The 27,462-nt window shown below is 36.4% G+C and overlaps 3 protein-coding genes across 4 annotated transcripts; 2 read left to right on the forward strand and 1 right to left on the reverse strand.

The window, feature by feature from the left end:
• Window positions 1-1,904: 1,904 nt before the first annotated feature.
• snx8a (sorting nexin 8a) lies at window positions 1,905-17,481 on the forward strand. Its single transcript, XM_051887671.1, has 13 exons — window positions 1,905-2,076; window positions 4,280-4,407; window positions 4,593-4,722; window positions 5,719-5,909; window positions 7,757-7,877; window positions 8,191-8,327; window positions 10,087-10,167; window positions 10,266-10,426; window positions 12,571-12,700; window positions 12,779-12,847; window positions 13,742-13,891; window positions 15,603-15,752; window positions 15,898-17,481. Exons 1-13 carry the CDS (start codon window positions 2,055-2,057, stop codon window positions 15,985-15,987), a joined length of 1,560 nt encoding a protein of 519 aa, XP_051743631.1. The 5' UTR covers window positions 1,905-2,054; the 3' UTR covers window positions 15,988-17,481.
• A 222-nt stretch (window positions 17,482-17,703) lies between these two features.
• nudt1 (nudix (nucleoside diphosphate linked moiety X)-type motif 1) lies at window positions 17,704-21,960 on the reverse strand. Of its 2 annotated transcripts, none has more exons than XM_051887674.1 (4): window positions 21,842-21,960; window positions 20,308-20,463; window positions 18,273-18,418; window positions 17,704-18,171 (listed from the first exon to the last, which is right to left on the reverse strand). In XM_051887674.1, the coding sequence occupies exons 2-4, from the start codon at window positions 20,457-20,459 to the stop codon at window positions 17,999-18,001; spliced, it is 471 nt and encodes a 156-aa protein (XP_051743634.1). In that variant the 5' UTR covers window positions 20,460-20,463; window positions 21,842-21,960; the 3' UTR covers window positions 17,704-17,998. The 2 variants fall into 2 exon arrangements, with proteins under 2 accessions (XP_051743634.1, XP_051743633.1); XM_051887673.1 differs by lacking the exon at window positions 21,842-21,960 and adding an exon at window positions 20,805-20,966.
• Window positions 21,366-23,181, forward strand: mrm2 (mitochondrial rRNA methyltransferase 2). Its single transcript, XM_051887672.1, has 2 exons — window positions 21,366-21,925; window positions 22,659-23,181. The coding sequence occupies exons 1-2, from the start codon at window positions 21,628-21,630 to the stop codon at window positions 23,081-23,083; spliced, it is 723 nt and encodes a 240-aa protein (XP_051743632.1). The 5' UTR covers window positions 21,366-21,627; the 3' UTR covers window positions 23,084-23,181.
• Window positions 23,182-27,462: the final 4,281 nt, after the last annotated feature.

Here is a 27,462-nt window from a genome sequence, read left to right on the forward strand (position 1 = left end):
GAAACTCATATAGGTTTGTAACAACTAAAGAGGGTGCGTAAATGATGACAGAATTTTCATTTATGGGTGAACTATCCCTTTAATGCACATCCTCACAGGAAGAAACTACCATAAAAATGACCTTTGACCAAAAGCTTAAGGAATTAAAACGTAAGCAAAATTCGGTTTGTTGGTTTGTTACCCATTCGTGGCAGTATAAATGAATATCTGAATTATATGTCTCTGTGCCTGCAAGACAGAAAACCAAAAACAAGCCTAAATTAAACCTAAAATTGTGTGATGGTTTCTGCTGTTATACTGAATAGAATATGCAATTCACCAAAGAATAATACATCTCTGAACATAAAGATATATGTCACGATGGAAAACCCCAAAATGTAATTGTTGTTAAATTTAAGATAATGAGTCGATGTCAATATACAATATCATCAAAGTGATTATTAACTTGTTGGCCACTGAAATATAGTGTGAAAGTTTGTTAAAGTCTGTCTGAATGTGACTGTTTAAGGACTCTATCACTACTAATGAGCAAAAATAAAGAAATATATAAAATATAATATTGCTAGTTCAAAGCTGCATCTTAAAAATATAAATGAAAGTGATTTTAGATGAAAAGAAAAACACCAAACTTAAAGAACATAGAGATTTAAGATGTATAAACCCGTTTTACAAGTCTTAAATCTGGCAGAAGAAAAAGTCTTGCTGTCTTACAAATGCAGCTGATGCAGTGAAATTATTTCCCTATACTTTGTGAATCAACAATTGTGTCATTTCAGTGCTATATCCATAAACTACTGGTAACTGTCTAACTAAATTTGGTAATAAACAACAGTATATACTGGATAACTTGTGCTGTAGCAGGCAACAGTTTAGAATACTGCCTTGGGTCTAATAGTGCCTTTCCACTTTCACTTCTACTACGGAGGAGCTAAGATGTGAAAGTCATATTGAGCTTTGGCATTTAAGTGTCACAGAGCATGTATAATTATATGATGATAATTAGTCAACAATACTGGAAATGTTGACGTAATACAGATAAAAAAGTATTTAGGTCTCAAGGAATGATTCACCAAGACTCCTAATCAATTCACAAATCAACTTTTAATGTGACCTCATGCTTTCCTCAAAAACTTTTAATCACATATTCACTGATAAAACAGTAAGTTAGTTGCATTTGAATATGTCTTAAAAACCTTTCTCAGTTAGAGAAAAGGCCTACTTCATTTGCTTTCAACTCAATCATTTATGACTAATGAAGTCATCATGACGATTATTTTCAGTTCCTTAAACTTAAGTTGGATTTACTTTAGGATGTTTTGTTTTGTCTCCAACTAAAAAATTATTTTGACTGAAAGAGGAACGGTGAAATAGGAAAGAGATTAGAGGTTTCATGGTCCTTGTTCATGTATAACATTTTTCTTCTTTAGAAATCTCAGTATTAGAGACTAGTGTATGTTTTTTTGATGGTAAATGTAAAAAAAAAAGTTGCTGCCTTAATTTTTAAGTACAATCAACTTAGATGTTTAAGTCATTTAAACTTAAAGTACATTAAACTGACTTAAAAAAATACAGTTGAGTCTTGTATAACTTATAAAAAAAGTTGAAAATTGAGTTAAAGCAATGTAAAAACATATGTCGTCATAACTTATTGATCATATCATTCTTTACAGTGAACACGACATGTTGTGAGTTTAATGTGGGTGTTTTGTTTAAGAATATATTTTAGCTTTTCTCACTTCCCATGAGTAAATTACCTTCTTCTTAACACTTGAATTAAGTAAAAAGAATAGGAAGGTGAAAATGAAATATATTTCTATGTCTATATTGAAAAAAGACATGATATTCTAACCACACAAAACCAGTCTGTAATGTCTTATAAAGATGTGTTTGTCCTCATAGAGCCTGTAGAACCTGATGAAGCTCCACCCACCCGCTCTGTCACATACTGTACCATGTGTTTCCACATCACTACAACTTTAAGGAGAAGGACATTCCTGCTCTTTTCTGCAGGAAATCACATGGAGGTGCTATCGCTCTCACATGACATCTGAACTATGGCAGCGGACATCAATGAAGGTAAGGAAATTACGGTCATTTCAGCTAAATATCGCACAGTTTTAGATAATGTTTTGCTATCTGATTTATGTATGTATTCGAACCTTTGTACTATCGGTTGACTGCGAATTTGTTTTCTTGATTTCGCTGAGGATGTTTTAAAAAATCGCGACTGAAAACTTGCGTCACTTTAACACGAGTTATCTTGCGTAGATGTTTTCATGTTGTTTCACTATATTTTCTCATGTTTAGTGACTTGTTCAGCGAAGTTGTCCAGATTGACCACTCAAGGTGAAAACTGATAGATATTTTAAAGTTTTGTATAACAACATTGTATCGATTTGTTCACGAGCTGGTACGGAAGAATGGTTTATTACAGTGAATATGCATGCAGTGAATATACTTCCATCGCTTTAGGCTGAATGTTGCCATAGAGACTGTTAGTGCTGCCGCGAGAACCTGCTTTTAAGCCAATCAAATAATTTTCTCTGCGAATATTTACATTTCGAATGGGAAAAACCCAAATTTATTTACCCCTTGAAATTAATTTTATAAAATGTCCCAAAAAAAATCGGTTTCTGTTAAATAAAGTTAATGTTAAATTAAATGTTTGTGATACCCTTTAATTTTATTTAATGTCGGTTTATTTTTATTTAGTTTTGTTCTTTTTGTATTACACTGCTTGTGTCAAATATATTGAGAACTTACTGAACTCAGTAAAAAAAAAAAAAAAATCAATAAAAATACAAATGTAGGCTATTGCGTGTTTGAAATCAGCATGTTTGAAAAAAAGATTTTTAATGTGTTCACTTTGCCATAAAGTAACAAAAAAAAAAAAAACCTGAAATGATCCCAGTCGTTTATAATTCTTCTGTCGATTTGTTATTTCAACACAAAGCTTCTTAAAGGGTTAGTTCACCCAAAAATGAAAATTCTGTCATCAATTACTTACTCCCATTCACCCAATACTCTGATGGTTCAACCATGCTTAAACTTACGTTTACCATATGTGAGTACTCTATGTATGTCTGCTGATCAATGTTTATATGTAAATAAAGCCTTAAATGGATAGTTCACCCAAAAATGAAAATTATCCCATGATTTACTCACCATCAAGCCATCCAAGGTGTTTATGACTATCTTCTTTCAGACAAACACAATCAGAGTTATATTATAAAATATCCTTAGTCCTCCAAGCTTTATAATGGTAGTGAATGGCACTTGAGATTTTTAAGGCCAAAAAAGTGCATCCATCCATCATACAAGTAATCCATACGACTCCAGGGGGTTAATAAAGGCCTTCTGAAGCGAAGCGATGGGTTTTTGTAAGAAAAATATTCATATTTAAAACTTTATAAACTATAATAACTGGCTTTCGGCAATGGCCGTACGCGAGTGACCTCTGACCCAACTCATGACGTATTGATGAACACGGAATCGCAGAGGATAGAGCAAAACAAAACACCGGTCACGAATTAGAAGTCTAAAACGAGAATTATTTAAAGAGAAATGTCGAAGGATTTCGATATAAGAGAAGAGGAGCTTGAGTTGTTGCCCAGCCCTATTTGTTTGCCGTCTTCTCTCACCTAAGCTTACCTTACTCCTACATCCTATGTCATACGTCGGGTCAGAGGTCACTCATCCACCAGAACTCGACTCATGTACGACCGTTACCGGAAGCCAGTGATTATAAAAGTTTTAAATATGGATTTTTTTTCTTTGCTTTAGAAGGCCTTTATTAACCCCCTAGACCTGTATGGATTACTTTTATGATGGATGGATGTGCTTTTTTGGGCTTCAGAATCTAGAGTGCCATTCACTACCATTATAAAGCTTGGAAAGAACCAGGATGTTTTTATTTTACTCCAATTGAACTCCAATTGTGTTCATCTGAAAGAAGATAGTCATTGACAGCTAGGATGGCTTGAGTAAATCATGGGATTTTCATTTTTGCGTGAACCATCCCTTTAATTAAATCTGTTCATCATATAAAGCAATCGTGTCTCTAAACCGCTCCATTCCTATGGATTTCTTTTACAATCTCTTTATGAACATCAGAGTTTTGGGCAAATAGACTTTCAATGGAGGGACAGAAATCTCTCAGATTTTATTCAAAATATCTTCACGTGTGCTCTGAAGATGAACAAAAGTCTTTGTAATTGATGACAGGATTTTCATTTTGGATGAACTCCTATCCCTTTAATATAAAGTCTTCTGAATCTAGGATCCGTCCCTTCATACTATCGTGAAGTGCATCAAGCCATCTGTTCCAGAAATGATGAACGAGTGCCTATCAGTGTATTCCTGAGAGTTCTCAGCAGAACATCTCTCTCCATCTCTGTTCAAAACCAGGTGAGACTTGCACCAGGATTATGTCTTATTATTGGCTAGAAAGACTGTAGCTGACAGTTATCTAAATTATATCCCACAAGCTTATTTACAGCTGCATAAGGTTAAATATCATAATTTTGTTGGGTTCTCTTGTTGAACCATGACTTATTCTGCACAGACTGAAAGATATCTCATTTACATTTTAGATAACCGAACATGTAAACAATGGTGATGGATTCTTAAGTAAAGTCTCGCTGTATAAAGGCTTGGCTCTCATTGCCCTTGCACAACAAGGAAAACCACCAAGTCCCAAACTGCTGGAGAATTTCATACAAGGTAAGCAAGCGAAGATCAATTCCTCAGCTGACTGTAGTAAATATGTATCTTAATCAGATGTCATTTTAAAGTCAGTAACGGCAGTTTGTCTCCATAAAAACTGTCTTGTGTTCAACATATCATGTGATATTGTATTGCCTCTCACATGCTGTCCCAACTGAATTACATTCAAGCTGCATTTCAGTGTCACCATCTGTTTGCAGTGATTTGCGCAAGAGCAAAGCTTAATATGTGGAGTTTTTTTATTGCTGCTTTCAACATTTCAGCACTTTTGAATCTAAAAGAGTTCTCATATACACCTATACAGCATGTGTGTATGATTTACATTCCTCAGGTCTACGGTTCTGTTGGGCTGGTTGTTCGATGGCTTGTTTTAATGGTTTTTCATCAGTTCTGAAGGGTTAAATTTCTTTTCAGTACTGGCCTCTTGTGTTATTTCAGGTGTTGCCAGTATGACAGTTGACTGTGCATTTTAATAGTGATGTTTCCTGTTTTCTCCTCTAAGCAAGACCAAGTTTCCCGTCCATTGCATGCCAAATGTGTATCTCTCTATGGAATGGCCAAGAAACTTTTTTTTTCTTTTTTTTCTTTGCATTCCACCAAACAAAAGCAAAGATCTTGGTTTGAATCTGCTGAGACGACTTTTTGTTATGCAGAGTCAAGTTGTTTTTTCCCATTTTCCAGATTTTTGTTTCTAAAATTGACACTCAAACCACAGAAATCTACAGGAAAAAATATTGTGTGCCACATAGCTCAACACTGTTTGTTGTTTTTCCTCCTGTTCCTTCTCGTTACTTGTGACCTTTCCTTAATGCTGTGTTATTTATGTGCTGTCATAAGACTGTCGTGAAACAGAGATGGGAAGAAAGTCATCTTCTTTATTTTCTTGAAAGTGATTAATTATGATACTGTGATCACCCACGTGTAACGTTTAGTCACACATCTGGCTGTCACACCTCTCTAAATACATGGTGTTGTATGTCATGTTTTTTTAAGAGTTCCCAAAGCCTCAGCTAGGAGAGCCGAAGGAGCTTCAGAGTCTGAAGATGCAGTCAGTTCAGGAGAGTCCTCTGATCTTGTCCTTGACTCTGGCAGAGCTGTTAAAGAAGGACACCATCAAAGTTGAGCTCATTCCTGAGAAGAAGGGACTGTTTCTTAAACATGTGGAGTATCAGGTCACCAGTGAGGTGAGTGAGATTGGAGGTGGCATTAAAATACCCAGTTTACAAGTTTACATTTTATTAATCAGACAAAATTGATTGGTCCAACTCTAAACCCTAAACCATTAGTTTAGTCATTGTTGCTGTGTCAGGCTAGTATGATGCACAAACAATGTAGGGGAAATCAGCCTAAAATTTTCTTCTCTCTATATTAAGCTGAAAAAAACGACTCACTTCTGCTTTAGCATTTGTGTTGGGTGATGCCATTAAAAGGGGACAGCCCAAAAAAAAAAGTGTAAACAGAGACCAGTGGGCCTTGGAATTCTTTGGTAATCACACTCTTAAAAATAAAAGTTCCAAAAGGGGGTTTTTGCAGAAGAACCATTTTTGGTTCCCCAAATAACCTTTCAGTGAACAGTTCTTAAAAGAACCATGTTTTTCTTTTTGTGAAGAACATTTTAATAATCTAAACAAACCTTTTGTAATATAAAGAACCTTTTGTGAAATGGAAAGAATTCATAGATGTTCTTTATGGAACCATTAATGCCAAAAAAGTACCTTTATTTTCATAGTGCAGTATGTTTAAAGGGGTCCTTGATTATGATTTCACTTTTTTAACTGTAGTTAGTAAGTAATGTTGCTGTTTGATCATAAACACCATCTGCAAAATTACAAAAAGTTCAATGCAAAGGAAGATATTTTCTTTTTACAGAAATCGCTTTTTAAAAACTACAACAAATGGCTGGTAGGGACTACAATGTGCTTATTCCCGGGTTGGTGACATCACAAACCCCAAAATTTCCATAAACCCCGCCCCCGGGAACACGCAACAAAGTGGGAGAGGCCATGTTGGAAGAGAAGAGGAAGAGTTGTTGTAGTAGTTGTAGTGTTGTTGCCATGCCGTCATTTTACGCCGGACTGCTTCAGAAGCGAGGGACAATTCAACGCTGGATTTGAACAAAAGATTAACATGACGGCACATGCTAGTCGATGAGTTAAAATCAACTCCACAGCAACTGCATAAATTTATCCACTAAACATTCAGAAACTTCCAGATGCATTCTAAAAGTTGTAACTTCTTCCTAAGTCTCTCCATCAGTGTCCGACTTCGGTTTGAACAATGTAAGGCTGAACACCGTTACTGACAATCCTCATTTTGTCTGCGTGAGACTCTCCAGCTTTGTTGTTGTTGTTGATCAACCGAAGCGTGAGCTGTTAAAGCTCCGCCCTCTTCTGGAAAGCTTGCCGGGAGCAGCAGCTCATTTGCATTTAAAGGGACACACACAAAAACGGCGTGTTTTTGCTCGCACCCAAATAGGGGCAAATTTGACAAGCTACAATAAATGATCTGTGGGGTGTTTTGAGCTGAAACTTCAGACACATTCTGGGGACACCAGAGACTTATGTTACTACTTGTGAAAAGTGGCATAATAGGTCCCCTTTAAAGGGTTCCTACAATGAAGAATCAATTTCCTTAATCGTTTGAGATAAAATAGCTTGATGAGCTATGGAAGCTATAACTTTTAACATCAACATATCATCTCCAGTCTAAAAAGGAACATGGGGGACCAGTGGTGAGAGGGGGAAAAACAATTAAAGAATATTTTATTTTATTTTATTATTTTATTTTATTTTATATATATTTTTTTTAAATATTTAATTCTTTTATTTTTTAATTATAAACTCAACCAGATATAAACATGTATTATTTTCCTTCTTTCACAGAAGTGAGACAGTATAAATAATTAAAAATGAAAGTATGACCCCTTCAATTAAAACCTTTCAAAAAGACATTCAGTCATGCTACTGAGTCATTGCAACAGTTACATTTAGTTACATTTATATTATTTACATGTGCTGTGTGCCCTTTTCAGCGTTTTACAGTATCAGTCTATCGGCGATACAGCGATTTTGATGTCTTCCATGAGCTCCTGCTTCAGAGATATGCTTACAGAGCCGTGCCGGCGCTTCCTCCCAAAAGGGCGCTGAAAGGAGGTAGGCCATTGTTTTATTGACTGTAAAATATCAGCCTGTGAAGGGTTTGTAATCAAACCTGTAGATTATAGCCTTTTGCACCTCTCACTTAGGTGACTGTGACATTCAATGCTTTCTGGGAATGCACCAGACAAACAATCGTAGCTCTGCCAAAAAGTAAACTTGTTCTGCTTTTCTGCTGACTTCAGCAAGTTGTACTTCCATAGTAACTGAGTACCAGAAAGTTCCTTGCTGTGTTGTATTAATGGAAGGACTATGTTTTGTTGTTTCTGGAAAAGTTTAATCTTTTCTCTGTTCTTTGGCCCCGCTGCAGTCCTCACCTCCATGTCAGAGCGAGAGTTCATTGAAGGGCGGAGACGAGCTCTGGGCAGGTTCCTAAATCTTGTGGCACGACACCCTGTCTTTTCCGAAGATGAGCTCGTGAAAATATTCCTGACCTTCAGTGGTTCGGTATGAATTTTTTGCCAAACCAGAACACCAACTTGATTCAAAGTACTAGATAAACAGGCTTGAATTTTATAATATCTTATACAGTATCTCACAAAAGTGAGTACACCCCTCACATTTCAGCAACCATTTTAGTATATCTTCTCAAGGGACAATACTATAGAAATGAAACTTGGATATATTTTAGAGTAGTCAATGTGCTGATTATATAGCAGTATAGATTTACTGTCCTCTGAAAATAACTCAACATACAGCCATTATTGTCAAAATAGCTGGCAACAAAAGTGAGTACACCCTAAGTGATAACAGTTGTATGTTGTTTAACCATGCAAAGCTACATGTCCTATTCATCATGTTCATGTTTTTGTCTGCTTGACAGGACCATACAAATTTGTGTATCTTGTATTAGAGCAGTTAAAATTTGGTGCTTTATGTACAATTCTCTCATACTGACCACTAGATGTTCAACATGGCACCTCATGACAAAGAACTCTCTGAGGATTTGAGAATTAGAATTGTTGCTCTCCACAAAGTTGGCCTAGGCTATAAGAAGATCGGTAACACCCTGAAACTGAGTTACAGTACAGTGGCCAGGGTCACAGAGAGAGGTTTTCCAAGACGGGTTCCACTCAGAACAGGCCTCGCAAGGGTTGATCAAAGAAGTTGAGTCCTCGTGCTGTGCATCAGTTGCAGAAGCTGGCTTCAAAAAACAGATGCATGAGTGCTGCCAGCATTGCTTTAGAGGTTGCAGAAGCAGGAGGTCAGCTTGTCAGTGCTCAGACCATACGCCGTACACTGCAACAAGTCGGTTTGCATGGCCATCATCCAGAAGGAAGCCTTTTCTGAAGCTGGCTCACAAGAAAGCCCGCAAACAGTTTGCTGAAGACAACCAGTCCAAGAGCATGAATTACTGGAACCATGTCCTGTGGTCTGATGAGACTAAGAAAAACTTGTTTGGCTCAGATGGTGTTTAGCATATGTGGCGACGCCCAGGTGAGGAGTACCAAGAAAATTGTGTCTTGCCTACAGTCAAGCATGGTGGTGGTAGCCTCATGATCTGGGGCTGCATGAGTGCTGCTGGGACTGGGGAGCTCTGCTTCATTGAGGGAAACATGGATTCCAACATGTACTGTGACATTCTGAAGCAGAACATGTTGCCCTCCCTTCAGAAACTGGGCTGAATAGCATGATAATGAGCCCAAACACACCCCCAAGATGACAACTGCCTTGCTGAGGAAGCTGAAGGTGATGGAGTGGCCAAGTATGTCTCCAGACCTGAACCCTATTGAGCACCTGTGGGGCATCCTCAAGCGGAAGGTGGAGAAGCGCCATGTGTCTAACATCCAGCAGCTCCGTGATGTCATTATGGAGAAGTGGAAGAGGATCCCAGCAACAACCTGTGCAGCTCTGGTGAATTCCATGCCCAGAAGGATTAAGGCAGTGCTGGATAACAATGATGCTCAAACAAAATATTGACACTTTGGACACAGTTTTGACATGTTCACTCAGGGTGTACTCACTTTTGTTGCCAGTTATTTAGACAATAATGGCTGTATGTTGAGTTATTTTTAGAGGACAGTAAATCTATACTGCTATACAAGCAGCACATTGTCTACTCTAAAGTATATCCAATTTTCATTTCTATAGTATTGTCCCTTGAGAATATATAATAAAATGGTTGCTGAAATGTGAGGGGTGTACTCACTTTTGTGAGATACTGTACATTCATCAGGTTGTGACTTCCCATATTTATGTCCCACAGGATGTCCAACCTAAGCTTAGAGATGCTTGCAAAAAATTGGGGGATGAGTTCATGACCTGCAAATATGCAACACAGGCTAAGGTTTGATTCAGCTTTATTTTACTTCACATCCATCATATGTTAAATATTTGTGCAATACTTATTAATCAGCAAGGTCTGTATTGTGATTTCTCCTCCAGGATTACCTCCCAGCAGATATCCAAAGTCAGTTTTCATCCAGCAGGGAGCTCATCAGAAATATCCATAGCAGTTTTCAGAAGTTACGAGACAGGGCAGAGAGGATGGCCGAGCGCTCGAAGGAGAACGCCACAGATCTGCTGATGTTTGGGAAGGAGATCAGGTACGTACTCATCCTGAGTGCTGTGCCTAAATCTTTACAGTGTCTCTGGTTTGCAAAAACAGCATCAAAACATTAAAGTATGAGCTGCGGATCATTTCATTAGTTCAATTTTACATTTGAATTAACTTTAAAGGGATAAAATTGTCTAGTTGTGTCACGTGCAGCATGGAACAGATGAGGCAAGGATTTATAATCAAACCATATTTATTCAACAAACACAAAAACAAAATCCACATTGGAAAACAGGAGACGCAACGGCCCTACAACAGAGACGTAAAGACAACAACCGTCAAAAAATACTCAAACAAACAAGAGGATAACAAGGCACAGGTGAAACCGATTTAAACGCTGTGTTGACTAACAAGGGTAACTAAGGAAACAAAAGCTGTGTTTGAAATCGCCCTCTTTACCCTCATTTACTATTCCCTATTAGTCCACTAATATAGTCCACTAGAAGGAGTTAATGAAAACGAGTTAGCGAAATCGGACAATGAGTGCGCAGGAAGGGCTTCCACTTTTGCATAGCTTGTGCTTGTTGTTTAATAATCATTTGAAACTTAGCAAACTGGTAGCTCCAGCAGTAATGAAAAGATTTATCTTGAACTCTGTCATGGAAACTAGCATGTGTAAACCTTAATTAAACGATTTAATAATCAATTAAAAAGAAATTTATATATGATATTACGCTGAACCCACATTGGACCGGCGGTTTGGAAAACGGATGGATAGATGATTCAGCTGCGGGCGCCATATTCTGGCGAGATGCAGGAATTAATGTGGCACGAGTATGAGTTGAGTGTACGTCTTACACTCACTATTGCGGTGCATTATGGGATTAAATGAGTGCGTTGCACTCGATAACGTCCACTATGGTTTCGGACACCACTACAAATGACTGTCCCCTCAAATAGTGCACTATTTAAGGGTATAGGGGGCATTTTTCTATGCCCTTCCCTCGCTAACTTCCCTCAGTCATGTTGAATCGGACGTACGTCATTGCTTACGTTGCATGAGTGCCCACTACTGGCGGAAAATGTGAAATGGGCTGAATTGGAACGTCCTAAGCCCTTGATCACTTGGAATCTGCTATGGAGTTTTTTTCCTTACGAAACTGTTTAATGCAGAATTCTATGTGTATATAGGTGTGTTTGGGTTGTTTTAGATATTTAAAAAAAAAAAATTTATATATCATAGAATTATTTGTGGTGGGGTAAATTAAATGTGATATGTGGTGACGTCACAATCGCTTTGCATTATGTACATATGAAGTAGACTCGCTCCCTCTGTCAAAATCGAGGGAGTGAGGGTCTGTTCATATAAGCTTCTCTCGTCCACGTCACAAAGTGGAGCGCACTTCAAAATGGTAGCAGGGATTCCCCTGAGGGGAAGTACTTAGGGAAGTTCGTGGGTGCGTAGCCACAGACAAAGGCAGACAGGAACTAAACACAGGAAAAGAAAACAGAAACATCAAGCTTACATTATTGATCAAATCTGTAATAAATGAATTAGATCTGGAAAACTGGATGTCCTTATTTAACTAAATAATACAAATTTACATACTACTCATTATCACAGCGATAAGTGTTAGCCTGGTAGTTACCTCTCCTGAGCTACAACATTGTATTATGAATAATCATCTGACTGACTGCAAGACAAGTCGGGGATTTCATGGCGATTGGAGAGCATGTGATTGGAGAGGATGCGCAGGAAATTTTTGCTTCAGCTGGTGTTACAATCAACCTTCAAGTTTTATATCATTCAGATTATATAAATGATAACATTCAATGAATAGGAAAGCCTATTTTCAGACGTATCTATCTACTGTAACCTACCTGATCAAACAGTTTCACTGGGCCATAGCAAAACTTTACTTGTGCTCGTAAAAAGGGTTTAGCGACACCTACAGATTAAAGCTATAGATTGATATAAGTCTACTAATCACCCTGCAGGGGTTTCTTTTATGATGGTGACTATTTGAATGTGCATTATCTCTTAATACACACAATGGTACATGTAACATTAACTGTTTGAACAGTTGGAAAAAAATTGGAATATATATTATTGCAGGGTTTTGAGAGAACTTGATTGTCAGATGTTTGTGACTACTGGCCATAGATTTAAGCTTTGGTCTCTCTCCGCTCCAGTTCTTTGGGATCAGATGAGTCACCTGTGCCTCTCCTGGCATCCTGCAAGAGTCCCTGGGCTGCTCTCAAGCACTCTGTCAAAGGGCTTTCTGTTGAGTTCTCACTTCTGTCTGAAAAAGCTGCCCAGCAGGTACTGTGCTGCCCACATATTCCATGTGACTCAGTCGAACGCTGCTACAGAGAAATTTAATTTGTTTACTTAATACAGGGCAGAAGAGAGGAGGATGATGTGGTGGAAAAACTAAATCTGTTTCTGGACTTGCTGCAGTCGTACAGGGTGAGTACTGATGTATTTTGACATTTAGTCTCAGCCGAGAAGTTTTTCTTTCTTTTTTTCCTAAGTAGACTTTTTTTTTTTTTTTTTGGTCCATTTAGAGGAAATAAACTGAAACATTTTTGTGAGGCTATTAAAAGATTATTTATACACTACCGGTTAAAAGTTAGGAATAATTAATTTTTTTGTTTTTTTGAAAGAAGCCTCTTATGTTCACAAACTTATTTATTTATTTGATCAAAAATATAGTAAAAACAGAAATAGTGTGAAATATTACAAATATTATTTTAATATATTTTAAAATGTAATTTATTCCTTTATTTATTTTAGCTTCATTATCATCTTCAGTATCACATAATCCCATAATCCTAATATGATGATTTGCTGCTGAAGAAATGTTTCTTATTATTATCAATTATAAGCTGTGCTGCTTAATATTTCTGTGGAAACCGTAATATACTACCATTTTAAAAGTCTGGAGCAAGTAAGATTTAAAGAACATTTTATTCAGCAAGGATGCATTAAATTGATCAAAAGTGACCGTAAAGACATTCATAATGTTACAAAAACAAATTGTTTCAAATAAATGCAGTTCTTTTGAACTTTCTATTCATCAAAGAATCCTGAAAAACTCAAAAACATTTTCAACATTGAGATAATAAAAATCATTATTAATAATTGAGCATCAATAATAACTGAGCAGCAAATCAGCATATTATAATGAGAGATAGGACAGGAAATAATGGGAATGAGTAACAGAATTGGCATGCGTTGCAAGCTGGATTCAAACCCATGTCACCCACATGAGCACCAAAGCTCAGTGTACATATAAGTTAACCTATAAGCCAAGCCACAGCAGGTTCTTTTTAATGATCGTGTATGTGTGTTGTCATACAGGACTTGTGTGAACGGCACGAGAAAGGGGTCTTGCATGAACATCAGCGAGCGCTGCAGAAGTACAGTGTCATGAAGAGACAAATGATGAGTGCCACCGTGCAGCCTAAAGAACAGGTTTCTGTAGAGCAGCTGGAGTCCCGCATCGTCCAGGTCAGCCCTCACACACACACACACACACACACACACACACACACACACACACACTACAAAGAGCTATAGCAGCTTGTGAAGTAGAATAACAGTGGAGAAATGTGGGGACCAGTAGCTTGAGGGGCGCTGATACATCCCTTTAATTTAGTAGGTGAAATTGATCTGAAGGACTTGAAACTAAACCCCTAGAGCAAGATTTGTATCCTCAAAATCCTTAATCCTGTATCCTCAAAAATGCTGCAGGATTCTGAACAAAGACCTCTGCCTCTTCAGAGAGGTAGCAGGAGGCTTCTTTTTTCATCTTGTTTAGGCAAGGGGTTTTCAAACTGGGGTCCAGAGGGGCCGCAAAAGGATGCAAGGAGGCCTGTGAAAGATTTGAGTTGTAAAATATATAAATTAGAAGATGTTTTTTTAGGGATAGGGTTAGTTCACCCAAAAATGAAATGAAAATACTCACCCTCATGTCATTCCACACCTGTAAGATGTAGAACGTTCTGACGTAGAACCTGGAAGTGCTGGACGAAAACTACGTATGAAAATGACACAGAAGAGAAGATATTGTTGAATAAAGTCGTTATTTCTGTTTTGTTTTTGCACACACAATGTATTCCCGTCTCTTTATAAAATTAAGGTTGAACCACTGCAGTCACGTCGACTTCTTAAACAATGTCTTCAGTACCTTTCTGGGCCTAGAAAGCGTTGGACGAGACATATACCTCTCGGATTTCATCAAAAATATCTTAATTTGTGTTCTGAAGATGACGGGTCTTACGGGTGTGGAATGACAGGAGGGTTAGTAATTTATGACAGAATTTTCATTTTTGGGTGAACTAAACCCTTTTAAGATATTCAAAAATGTTCAAAAGTTTGGGGTCAGTAAAATGTTTTTTTGTTTATTAAATTCATCCAGCAAGTACACATTAAATTGATCAAAAGTGACAGTAAATACATTATTAATAATGTTATAAAAGTTTTCTATTTCAAATAAATGCTGTTCTTTTGAATTTTCTATTCTTTAAAGAATCCTAAAAATGTAAGAAATGTTTTTTTGAGCAGCAAATCAGCATATTACAATGATTTCTGAAGGATCATGTGACACTGAAGACTGGAGTAATGATGCTGAAATAAATAAAGGAATGAATTGTGTTTTAAAACATATTAAAATAGGAAATACTGTAGTTCTTTGATGTAAAATTGGACCAAACTGAAAAAAAAAACAAAAAAAAAACACTATTCTAATAAACAATGTAATTTCATTGCATTAAGAGCCCTCAAAATATTGTATAAGCCACCAAGTAATTCCAAGTAAGTCTGGCCAGATTTCCATTTAAGCATTTAAATGATCATTTGAGCAGCCATTTTACGCTGTTACTTTATTTGACCATTTAACGATTTATTTTAAAGATTTATCAATTTAATTTTTTATAAACTTTTATAAAGGCCTGCTCTATTTTTTATGCTAAAAACCTGGCCAGCTGGAGGTGAGAAAAAGTATCACTCATACTTGATTGATGTCGATGCAATGCCAAGTCATGTGAGGCACATACAGTATCTGTTTAACCTTCAAATAACATATCATGATCCAGTGGTTTTTAACTGCTGGATTGCTCGTCGTGAGCAAGTAGCAGTAGACACCACAGGGATGATGATCATGATGATGGCGGTTAGGGTGGGATGATGTGACCGCACTCTGATCTCTGACTCACTGCAGCAAGAAAACGCCATTCAGGCCATGGAGCTGCGCAACTACTTCTCCCTGTTCTGCCTGCACCAGGAGAGCCAGCTCATATTCACATACCTGCCCATTACGTCTCATATCCTGGGGGCATTTGTAGACTCACAGGTGCAGGGACATAAAGAGGTAAGCTTATCCTTTATCTAGTATCTAAGTTTGTTTGTTTGTGTTATTCCTTCCAAGAAGTGCCAACACTTTATTACTTTGATATTACTTTATTAGCTTTATTACTATAATATTTGTTGATGTGTCTTATTTTGCTCTGATCTAGATGGGTGAGGTGTGGCAAGATCTTCATTTCAAGCTCAAAAGTCTTTTTGGGGACGGTAACGGACGGTCTCCGCCTCTCAGCCCAAAATAGCCTTCCTTCTGTGCTTTCTGAATCACAAGAAGAAAATGAACTCAAGCCTGTTGTGAATAGCAGGATCTCTTCAGGAATTAGAGACCCTACAAAGAATTATGGGAAACTGCATCTGTCTAAATGTTCATGTGGCAGATCTTAAAATCTGAGGTAAAGAGGGCCCCTTGATTACTTACAGTTTGAACAAATGGACGCCTAAAATGAATGGCTATTGTTGTTGTTGAGAATAATTTTAGGAAGACACTGTATTAAGGTTTTTAATCGACATTTATGCAAAGATGATGTTGCTGTTTTGAAATGTAAGCTAATCTGAAAGAGAAGATATTTTACTTTTTACTAGAAATTTTACTACAAGATGCTATCTTAGGTGCAATATAAAGAAATGAGCTGAGAAGCTAATAGCCAGAGAGCTAGAGATTGCAGTGTTCAGTTGAATATACATAGAAAACATATGTAAAGATTATGCTGTTAGTTGCAAGGGCACTGTATTATTATTAGTTTGTGGATCCAACTGCCAGTCTGATATCTGTCGTCTATTTTGTAATCTTCAGGCTTGCACTCCATGTGCTTCCAGCTTTGTTTAATTTTCACATTTCAACATTTTAAGTAATATATACACTACCATTCAAAAGGGGTTAGTATTTTATTCATTTCATTTATTTTATTTATTTCGTAATTATTCAGCAAGGATGCATTAAATCGATCAAAAGCGACTGTAAAGACATGAGATTTCTGTTTCAAATGTATAGGAACTTAATCTCAATCAAAGAATCCTGAAATAAATACATTAAGCAACACGACTGTTTACAACATTGATACAAATTCATATTATTTTAAAATAGAAATGCTATTTTAAATTTTTGTTCAAGTAAATGCAGCCTTGGTGAGAATAAAAGACTTTCAAAAACATTACCGTGAGCGATCCTTGAACGGTAGTGTATATAAGTGAAACATTTTTTTACTAGTTGTTTGACAGTTCTGTAAAATGTAAAATGTATTTTCTGTAACTAAGCCTGAGCCTCGAAAGGGTCTTGAAATGAATCTATAACTACAATAAGCATGAAATTATTAGTCGCTAACTGCTCTATACACCAAAGACCTGTTTTCATTCATTTGATAAATCACGAAGGTCTGAAATTCTCAGACTGCTAGTAAGCTGTTACGTGAACTTTGCTTTGAAATATGTCTGCCAATTTTTCATAATGCTGTATAGATTGACACAGTGCTGTTGGTTGATAATGCATGTATCATGCATATTTTTGTCTTAATTGTTTAATATTCTAGTAAACCCCTTAGCAGTTGTTAATGTTTGATTCTTCGGTTAAGGAAAGCAGACAGAAATGGAAATTGTTTTTGTACTCGAATGCATATTCAATTCTGCCATCTGCTGGCACAGAGGATAAATGCAAGTTTGAGAAGTTTGATCAAAAGTGGCAGTAACGTTTGTAATGTATAAAAAGATCTCTATTTCAAATAAAAATTTTATTCAAAGAATACTGAAAAAGTACTGTTTACACAAAAAAACATTAACATCAACATATATGTTTCTTGAGCACTGTGAACTGGTTCATATTATGCAGCCAATTTTGAAATTATGCCCAAAAATATGTACTAATAGGATATACTGTATCTATCATACATTATTTGAAATCATTGAAGCATGCACAGAGAAGTTAAACTTCTGTTTTTTTCCCTGGGTTATTTAGATGACAGGTATTTGAAGATGAAAGAACTTTATTAAAGTTTATTTTGTGTGTGTATACTGATGGAAAATCAGTTGTAGGAATGAGGAACAAAGAAACAGGTAAAAACAAAACATATCAGAATACAGATCATGATGCATCTGAGGATTCAACCAAAATATAAATGGAACATCAAACTAATGGATAACGTTATTTTCTTATGCATGTCGTGCTCCATGAAGACGTATTCAGTAGTGTGAACATCAGATTTTGCTGGATAATTTCCACTGATACAGTGACAATGTCCATCAATGGTATTAAAACTCCAATCAAACATCATCCACCTCGTCCAGTTTATGCTCCACTATCACATCATGACCGTGGAATTTGAAATATCCCAAGAACTTCTTTTTCTGAAGCATCAGCGGGAACCACAGGACGTCATCTGCCCACATCTGGCTGAAAGGTATTTTATCTATGTCAAACCACTGTGGCCTCATCTCTGAAAGACAAAACAAACCGCTTTAGTGGCACGTTATTAGACCTTCTGTCTCAGTATGTGTCTCACAAACTGGATCATAAAGTGATGTGGAGCTGTATTACCGTCTGATTCGGTTGGCTCTCCTTTATAGGTGTCGGCTCTGAAAATGTGGACATCCAGCAGTTCTGTTTCCCCAATAAACTCAAATTTGATATTTCCAATCTTGTGGAGGCTGTCAACAGTGAGGCCACTTTCCTCTAGCAGCTCCCTGTCAAATTAAATGGCATTTTGTTTCAGCTGGAAACCAATAAAAGCAGGGAAGATTGAACATGACCAATCGCTGACACCATTGTTAAGTTCTACAGAGAAGTAAATAATATCAAACATTCACAGCATTGCAAGGTTTAAACTGTTTAACTGTAGTTTCAAGGAAGTGAAAACAGACACTGAAAATAATGGCTTTTCTAAAGTGAAACATGGTACACCTACAGACTTTTGGCAACAGAAAGAAGACTATTCTTAATGCTTTTACACCTGAAAAAAACAGCTATGGCTCAGTATTGGAACTGTAACGCAACTATATTAATGGGCAACCATTTTCCAGGGATGTTTTTTTGGATGCAGAGGCGTTGTGTGTGAACATGATGGTTATTGTAGTTCTAGACTAAATGTGAGCATGCATTTACTCATCTTACTTGCACAAAAACTGATTCAGTATCCCTCAAAATGAATAAAAAATATATACTTTGTGTTTACTCTCACTTTATTAACCAATCTCTTTGCCAAAAATAGAACTTTTTTTGTCATTAAAAAGCAAGCCCAACCCAGGTGAGAAAAAGCAATTACTTTCCATAAAAAGTAACTAATGCAAATAGTTACATTTTAGGGAGTAACACAATATTGTAACACATTACTTTTAAAAGTAACTTTCCCCAATACTGATTATAATAACAGTATATGGAACCCACAAAAAATATTAGACCTTAATATTTTAACCACTGAACTAGGAAATGTCCATGGATCCCATTTCAGAAATCTGGCCATGTTATAGTAACCAGTGTTATTATCATTAACTAAACTAAAATCATAAAAAAATAATTTATCACTTTAAAAAAAAAAGCAAGTTACCAAAGCAACATTTCTAATTTTTGTTTAAACTGAAGTACTAAAATTATTAAAGGGGACTTATAATATTCCTTTTACAAGATGTAATAAGTCTCTGGTGTCTCCAGAATGTGTCTGTGAAGTTTCAGCTCAAAATACCCCACAGATCATTTATTGTAGCTTGTCAAATTTGCCCCTATTTGGGTGTGAGCAAAAACACACTATTTTTGTGTGTGTCCCTTTAAATGCAAATGAGCTGCTGCTTCCAGCCCCCTTTCCAGAAGAGGGTGGAGCTTTAACAGCTCGTGCTTCGGTTGCTGAACAACAACAAAGCTGGAGAATCTCACGCAGACAAAATGATGATTGTCAGTAACGGTGTTCAGCCTTACATTGTTCAAACCGGAGTTGGACACTGTTGGAGAGAGTCGGAAAGAAGTTACAACTTTTAGAATTCGTCTGGACGTTTCTGAATGGTTTGTGGATAAATTTATGTAGTTGCTGTGGAGTTGATTCAACTCATCGACTAGCATGTGTCGTCATGTTAATCTTAATCTGCAAATCCAGTGTTGAATTGACCCTCACCCCCTTTGTTGCGTGTTCTCGGGGGCAGGGTTTATGTAAATTTTAGGGTTAGGGTTTTAGGGAAGCTCATTGTAGTCCCTACCAGCCATTTGTTGTCGTCCTTAAACAGAGAATTCTTTAAAAGAAAATATCTCCCTTTACATTGAACTTTGAGCATCAAAACTTTGCAGATGTTGTTTAACAGCAACATTACACACTAACTTATATTAAAAAAGTGAAATCTTAATCAACCACCCCTTTAATAAAAACTATATACACATATATTTAAAAAAAAGATCATAAAAACTAATATAAATTACTCAAACGCAACACAATTACAAAACTCTAATTCAAAATATTAACAAAATCTACAATAGCATGTCAATGATACTGAAATTACACTGAAATTAACATCTTTTCTCCCCTTTCTGAAGTCTTGTGTGGTGTTGCTGCAAAATAACACATCAGTGGACGCGTGTTAGACTCACTCACCTTCTGGCAGCCTGCTCTATGGTCTCTCCTGTCTGGACTTTCCCTCCAAACCCATTCCATTTGCCCGCTCCAAAGCCTCTTTTCTTCATGCCCAGTAACACCCGGCCGGGCTGCACTACCAGCACCAGGGTCAGCAGTTTAGAGGTCAGCATCACCCTATACATATAATACAACACATGCTGCAATATAATATGTCTGCATATATATTATAATGTTATATAGCCTAATATTTATTTGACAATGTTGTAATACTTATTTCCTGCAATATAGAGGATTTGTATTTTGAACAATATATTCCATTATACAGATCAAGTTCTTACTTTTATTTACACTAGCACTGCAGCATTGCTTTTCTTAAGAGTTTATAAACGACATGAAGCGACAAATGATAATATATAGAGTAATCAATATAAATCAGTACTGTGTAGTTTCTTAAGTTTATGCATTTACATAAAACTGTTCACATCACCCTTACTTCTATCCAAAAATTTGCTTACTTTGTTCAAAGAAACCAGTGGAGAAATGTAATAACATATAAACACAGATGCGTGAATACGGATATAAATCTGAGGCTCAGTAATGAATCGAGCTTGTTTCCCGCGTGTTGCTCGCGATCACATGGAGGCTTCAGATTGACAACAGTGAATTTAGGCATAATAGTGATTGACGTCCACATTCAAATTGTTATTGTTCAAATCCAACATATGATTTGTAGATCTGCGAAACATCTTAACTCCACCTACCTAAGGTTTATTATCGAGTGTGCAACAGTGAAATGTTCTCGATCGGAAATCCGACTCGTTTCTGTGAATCGGTTCTTTCGAACAGAACTAAATTAACTAAAAACCATCTAAAATTCATCGGGTTTTTTTTGTATGTTTTTGCCAAACCGTTAAAACATTTCAAGTACGTTTTATTTGTAACATTTCTGCTATGCGACTATTAAAGTCTATTATTTGCATGCAGTTCATTGAAAAGATCCGACTCAAAAGAACGAATCCTTCACGAATCGGACATTGCAGTGTGCAACAGTCAAATATTCTCGACTGAAAATAAAAACGATTAGATAAATTCAAGGATGGCTATCTACATAAAATGATCACAAACTGATATAAACATTAATGCATTGTATCTAAATTATTAATAAGTTATCCTTAACACAAATAAAGCACAATAATGTATAACTCAATGATTTGAAAGGTTCTGCGCAAAAGTTCGGGCATCTTTGACATCACGCGGACACCTTGACGCACAGACGCACGTGTCCCCTTGTTTTCGTGTACTTCATGAATCTCTTCTACAGATCACTTCTTTTAAATTATGTGGAAATGTATACAAAGGTCGTGCATTCACGTGTCAGCGTCCTCTCTAAAGAAGACGCCTCTGCACATGAAGGGGAAGACTGCTGCTGATCAGAGATGGCTGGTGCGGCAGCTCAATGACCCTTTCGTTAAAGCTGCTCACTTGCAGAATTACCGCTGTAGAAGCGCATTTAAACTGATCGAGATAGATGATAAATACAGACTTCTGAAACCTGGTTTAAGTGTCATAGATTGCGGTGCTGCGCCTGGTGCATGGAGTCAAGTTGCCGTTCAGAGAGTCAATTCAACAGCAGAAAGTAAGTGTGAGCTCAGCTGATGAACTGAATTAAATGACTCACTAATATAATATCACATCATATAATATCTCCATATATGTCCATCTTGTGGGGCAAACACTACAGTTAGTTAAGGGACAGTAAGATGTTTTTAAAAACGAAATCAATAGGCTACTTTTATATAGAAAGGACCGTAAAGTCTTTTACATTTTTAAAAAACACATATTTCAAATAAATGCTCTTCTTTTGAACTTCCTAATCAAAAAAATCCTGAGCGGTTTCCACAAAAATATTAAGAAGCACAACTATTTTCAAAATTGATAATAACAAGATGCTTCTTGAGCATCAAATCATCATATTAGAATGATTTCAGAAGGATCATGTGACACTGAAGACTGATGCTGAAAATTCCATTACAGGAATAAATTACATTTTAAAATATATTCAAGTAGAAAACAGTTACTGTAAGCTGTAATAATATTTCCCAATGTTACTGTTTTCACTGTATTCTGATCAAATAAATGCAGCCTTGGTGAGCAGAAGAGAGAGAAAAAAATATTACCAACCCAAAATTTTTACATGGGTAAAAATATAGTTCTAAAAATCGTTCTAAATAAGAGTAGCAGAGACCAAACCACAACTATAACAATAAGCGTGCTTAGAATAAACAGTATGAATGGGCCTTCAGACTATTAAATGTTTATAGAATATTTTTTCATAGCTGATATAAACACCATACTTTTGCTTATTCCAGGTGCAGATCTTCCAAAAGGAAGTGTAATTGGAATAGACATATTACGCATCGCCCCTTTGGATGGAGCTCAGTTTCTGTCCAATCACGACATCACTGCTCCTTCGACTCACGTGGCGCTGGAGAGGCTCCTCCCTGAAGCTCGAGCAGATGTCATCCTCAGTGACATGGCCCCCAATGCCAGTGGGCTCAGGGAACTGGATCATGAAAGACTGGTCGCCATGTGTCTATCAGTGCTGGACTTAGCTGACAAGGTTTTGCGTCCCGGGGGCTCTTTGATTTGTAAATACTGGGATGGAGCTCTGGCCCATAAGCTCCAGCAGAGACTTTCCTTTGTGTTTCAAGATGTAAGAACTGTAAAACCAAAAGCAAGCAGGAAGGAGTCGGCAGAGCTCTTCTTTCTGGCGCGGATGTTTAAAATGAGATAGGATGAAGTCTTTTTCATGCAAATGCAATTTTAATATATGAAATATAAATAAATAATATATTTAATAAAAGAAAGTAGTTTGGTTCGTATTGCCTGCCTGCAACCAGATCAGTGCATTAGAAACTAGAAACCTAATACATATACTGAATATAAAGGCTATGGCAGAATAAGTAGATCCAAAATAAACATAACCTTATATATTAAGTCAGATTTGCATATGATTTTCAGTTTATCTGTGTCATTCTTTCAAATAATTTTATAAAGACATGATTGGCATGCATCTAAATTGCTCTTTACTGAGTAACTTCATATTTATAGTGTATTTTTCGTTCCTCCTAATAATAATTTTATCCTTACAGAAGCACATATATATACAACATACAGTCAAACCAAAATTTATTCAGACACCTTGAACATTTCATTCATTAATACAGTTTATTCACTGTAGTTTAAAAAATGGTAATAAAATATAACAAGATCTCAGAGTTAAACTGTCAGAAAAAAATAATCTTAATTATGTCAGATAACACTTCAGCAAAACATGGTTAGGTCAAAGTGTCTGAATAATTTTTGGTTCCAATTTTTTTTTTTTTTTATAAATTTTACTGGTAGTCCACTGTATGAAGAATTTTTGGGTATAATATGTCACAGTTTACTTTATTTTGCTATCCTCACTTACATAAATGAACTATAGTGTCCTGCACCCACTAGTAAAAATATATCAAACATGTCTGAATAATTTTTGGTTTGACTGTATATTATTTGATGGATTAGATCAGTGGTTCTCAAATGGCAGTCCGTAAAGTATATGCATAAAGTTGTATGACGAAACTAAATAAATCAAATAATTATAATTGACTAAAGGTGAAAAACTGATTCAACTCAGCTCATTTAGGTTTTACTAGCTAACCTTTATTAGCAAAAAAGTAGGAATGTATTTAACAAAACAGCAGACTGGCACAATGAATCTACAAAAATTTATTTCATGATTCATTTTTAGGATATGAATTTTGTACACATGTAGCCTAAACCCTAAAAACAATTGTTTTGAGGAAGTTGGTTATTCCCTGGACATGTCGAAGTGTTTCTTTTGTTAAATAATGTCCCTCACATTTATGCGTCAATGTACACAAGTGTTCGGCCTGACTTCTTAGCCAAATTATTTAGGTTCATTAGTAGCAGTCTAGTTAAATTAGCTGATAATAAGATCAAAATGGCAGTCTGGTAAAATTATGCTGCTGTCCATATTTTAATTTACATAAATGAGAAGTGTCCATAATTTAAATTAAAACAATTAAATTGTAGAATTCTGGAAGTTTGGGGAGTATCAAGAGTATTTCAAGAAGTACCGAGCAAGTGTTTACAAACCGAACGTGCAAAGACTAAATCAAACAGCCTTTAAAAAAGAGGTAAAACAACGATATCGGATGATTTTGAAGTTGGAGGAGAAAATGGGTGGAGTTTTTCGCCCTACCACGGTACTTATGCCTACATCACGCGTGACCTTTCCAATTTGATTACGTAATGCATGGCGGATCGCAGAGCTAGTGCAAGACAAGCATTTGTGGTTAAAAAGTATATAATTTTCTTTAGAAAATGACCCATCATTTCACTAGATAATACTTTTATTCCTCGTCTGGGGTCGTGTAGAGCCCTTTGAAGCTGCATTGAAACAGCAATTTGGACCTTCAACCCGGTTGAAACCTTTCCACTATATGGAAAAAATCCTGGAATGTTTTCCTCAAAAACCTTCATTTCTTTTCGACTGTAGAAAGAAAGTCATGAACATCTTGGATGACATAGGGGTGAGTAAATTATCAGGAAATTTTGATTCTGAAGTGAACTAATCCTTTAAAATCAGATACTCTAAGACTTTTACTCAAGTTGTATTGGAATTGGCGACTTGCAACTTGTAATGGAGTCATTTTTCTTGCAGGTATCTGTACTTTTACTCAAGTATGGTTTACAGGTACTCTTTACACCTGGATACTCCACAATTTTTGGTTTACTCTTGACTTGGTTCACCACCTAACACTGGATTGAATGATATTCAGTTTGCCAGAAGATGGTGCTCTTGAGTTGCCAGCATGGAAGCAGCAAAATAATAGTTATACTCAAGAGCCTCACAACACCCCTGCAGTGAGAAGAAGAGGCGGCGTGGACCGGCTGTTATTGGGAACCCTGTTTTTCCCAACCGTTTGAGAGTCGAGTGCTCAGGAGTAAAAAATCCTGCATTGTCATTTGCATCTTAGCAAACTTATAAAGTGTGGCTTATTTGACAACACTTAGATTTTGTGTTTCCCTAACAGGAAAGCTAAATTGTGTGCGCAATATCGAAAAAAAAAAAACAGTTTTTCCAGTCGCATAGAAAGATGCAATCATTCTCTCATTATAAGTCGAGGAGCTGCAGAGAGGATGGATAAGTGTCTTATAGACAGTATGACTAATGAGAATCCTTTGTCCCTGTAGCAGTGCAGTCTCACAGATATTAGCCTGACACTACATTATCTCAGACACTCGCTTTCTACAGTCCAGCTGTGAATGACATCCAGCTTGTGCTACTTACATGGAGAGTTTAGACCTAACATTTGTTAATATGTGAAGTAGAAATGTTAGAAATAATACAAGGGGTTTTAATGATTCATAGAGGTTAGATCAGAGTACATTCATCACTAAAACCTCACAGAGTTTTATGGTTATACATTCCTTGCCGATAATGCTCAGCTCCTCAAACTTTAAGTAGCTCAAACTGAACGCTGCAGGCTTGATTTGAAAGCACTAGAAAAAGAATGTCAGGTCCAACTCTGGATTACTCTAATCTCAAGCTTCGGGAATCTTCAGCTGAGAGACTTGAACATACCTATAATGAATTCTGCCGGCAGCTCTGGCGCTTTCATATTCGACTGAGCTGCAGCGTGTACCATACAGTATGGAAATTCTTGCAACCTCACTCTTTAATCTGAGCGTCTGTGTCAGCAATATGTTTAATGTGTGCCGCTTTGGTCAATTTGAATGCTGTGGTTTTTGATCATCGCTCTGACATATCAAAAACATACGTTCGGGGGACAATCCACTCCTGCGTCAGTGACATGTCAAAAGAGCCCGGAGAATTCATTATAGAAGATTAAGGAATTTATTTGAGAGCTTAGTTTTATACGCCTGTTAACGGTTGTAAAAGTGGAGACTAGTGTCGGTAGGGGTTCAGCCACACTGACTGATATGGAAATACAAGTACTCGTGCTAAATTTGTAATAGCATTTTTGGGCCCCAAAGTTATCGTCTTGATTTTAAAAGTTTTTTTTTTTTTCTTTCTTTCTTTTTATTTCCTTATGGTTCATTGCTGTTAACTCACGCCCTTCAGGTTTTTTGGAACATCTCAAATTCTCTCAGAGGTCAAAGTTCAGGAACCCGAGTTGACTGTAATATGTGCTGTCTGTTATTGTGACAGACTTGAATCTAGAGTTTAATACTGGATAGCAAAAACTTTTGGCTAAACTTTTTATTAGGGTTTGTGCACTCTTCAGAATTATGTGAAATCCTTCCACACTCATGAATTTTATTGGTATTTAGGTAGTGAAAACAAAAGTTGTAATTCTAATTTAAATTTAAGGAGGTAGTTCTAAATAAATAAAATACAAAGGAATTCACATCATTTTAAGTATGTTATAAAACGCACAGCATATGTGGTACTTCCAGGAACATTAATTTCCATTTATATTTCATTATACTTAATCAAGGATTTTCATTTTGTGGAGCATGGTAGAAGAACACTTCATTTCCTAGAATGAATCATAATGCACATTTAAGCCTCAGGACTTTGCTCTGCCTTGACAAGCGCATATGTGTTGACAATTTATCATATTTATCATATTTATTTTTTCTTATTTACGTTCCAGAGCTGATATTATATATTATATCTAGGATTGCTTACAAGTACATAAAAAAACTAATGGCTTTTTGAAGTGCAGACAAAAAATAAAGACTGGATCTATTCACATGCAGTATTTTATTTTAAAAGAAATGAACAAAAATGCTCAGAAAACTATCTAAAGCATGAACCAACTTTACACAACGACAACTGACAATAAACAGAAAGAAACACATGGCTTAAATAGAACAAACAAATAAATAAATGAAATGAATAACAGGTGCCAAACCCACCTAAAACAGAAACAAACCCAGATTATCCCTTACACAAGGTAAACCATACTTTTTTTTGTTCAAAATTAACTGCATTTAAAGGGTTAGTTCACCCAAAAATGAAAATAATGTCATTAATTACTCACCCTCATGTCGTTCCACACCTGTAAGACCTTCGTTCATCTTCAGAACACAAATTAAGATATTTTTGATGAAATCCGATGGCTCAGTGAGGCCTGC

The sequence above is a fragment of the Ctenopharyngodon idella genome, chromosome 3 (genome assembly GCF_019924925.1).
Source record: "Ctenopharyngodon idella isolate HZGC_01 chromosome 3, HZGC01, whole genome shotgun sequence".
NCBI lineage: Eukaryota > Metazoa > Chordata > Actinopteri > Cypriniformes > Xenocyprididae > Ctenopharyngodon > Ctenopharyngodon idella.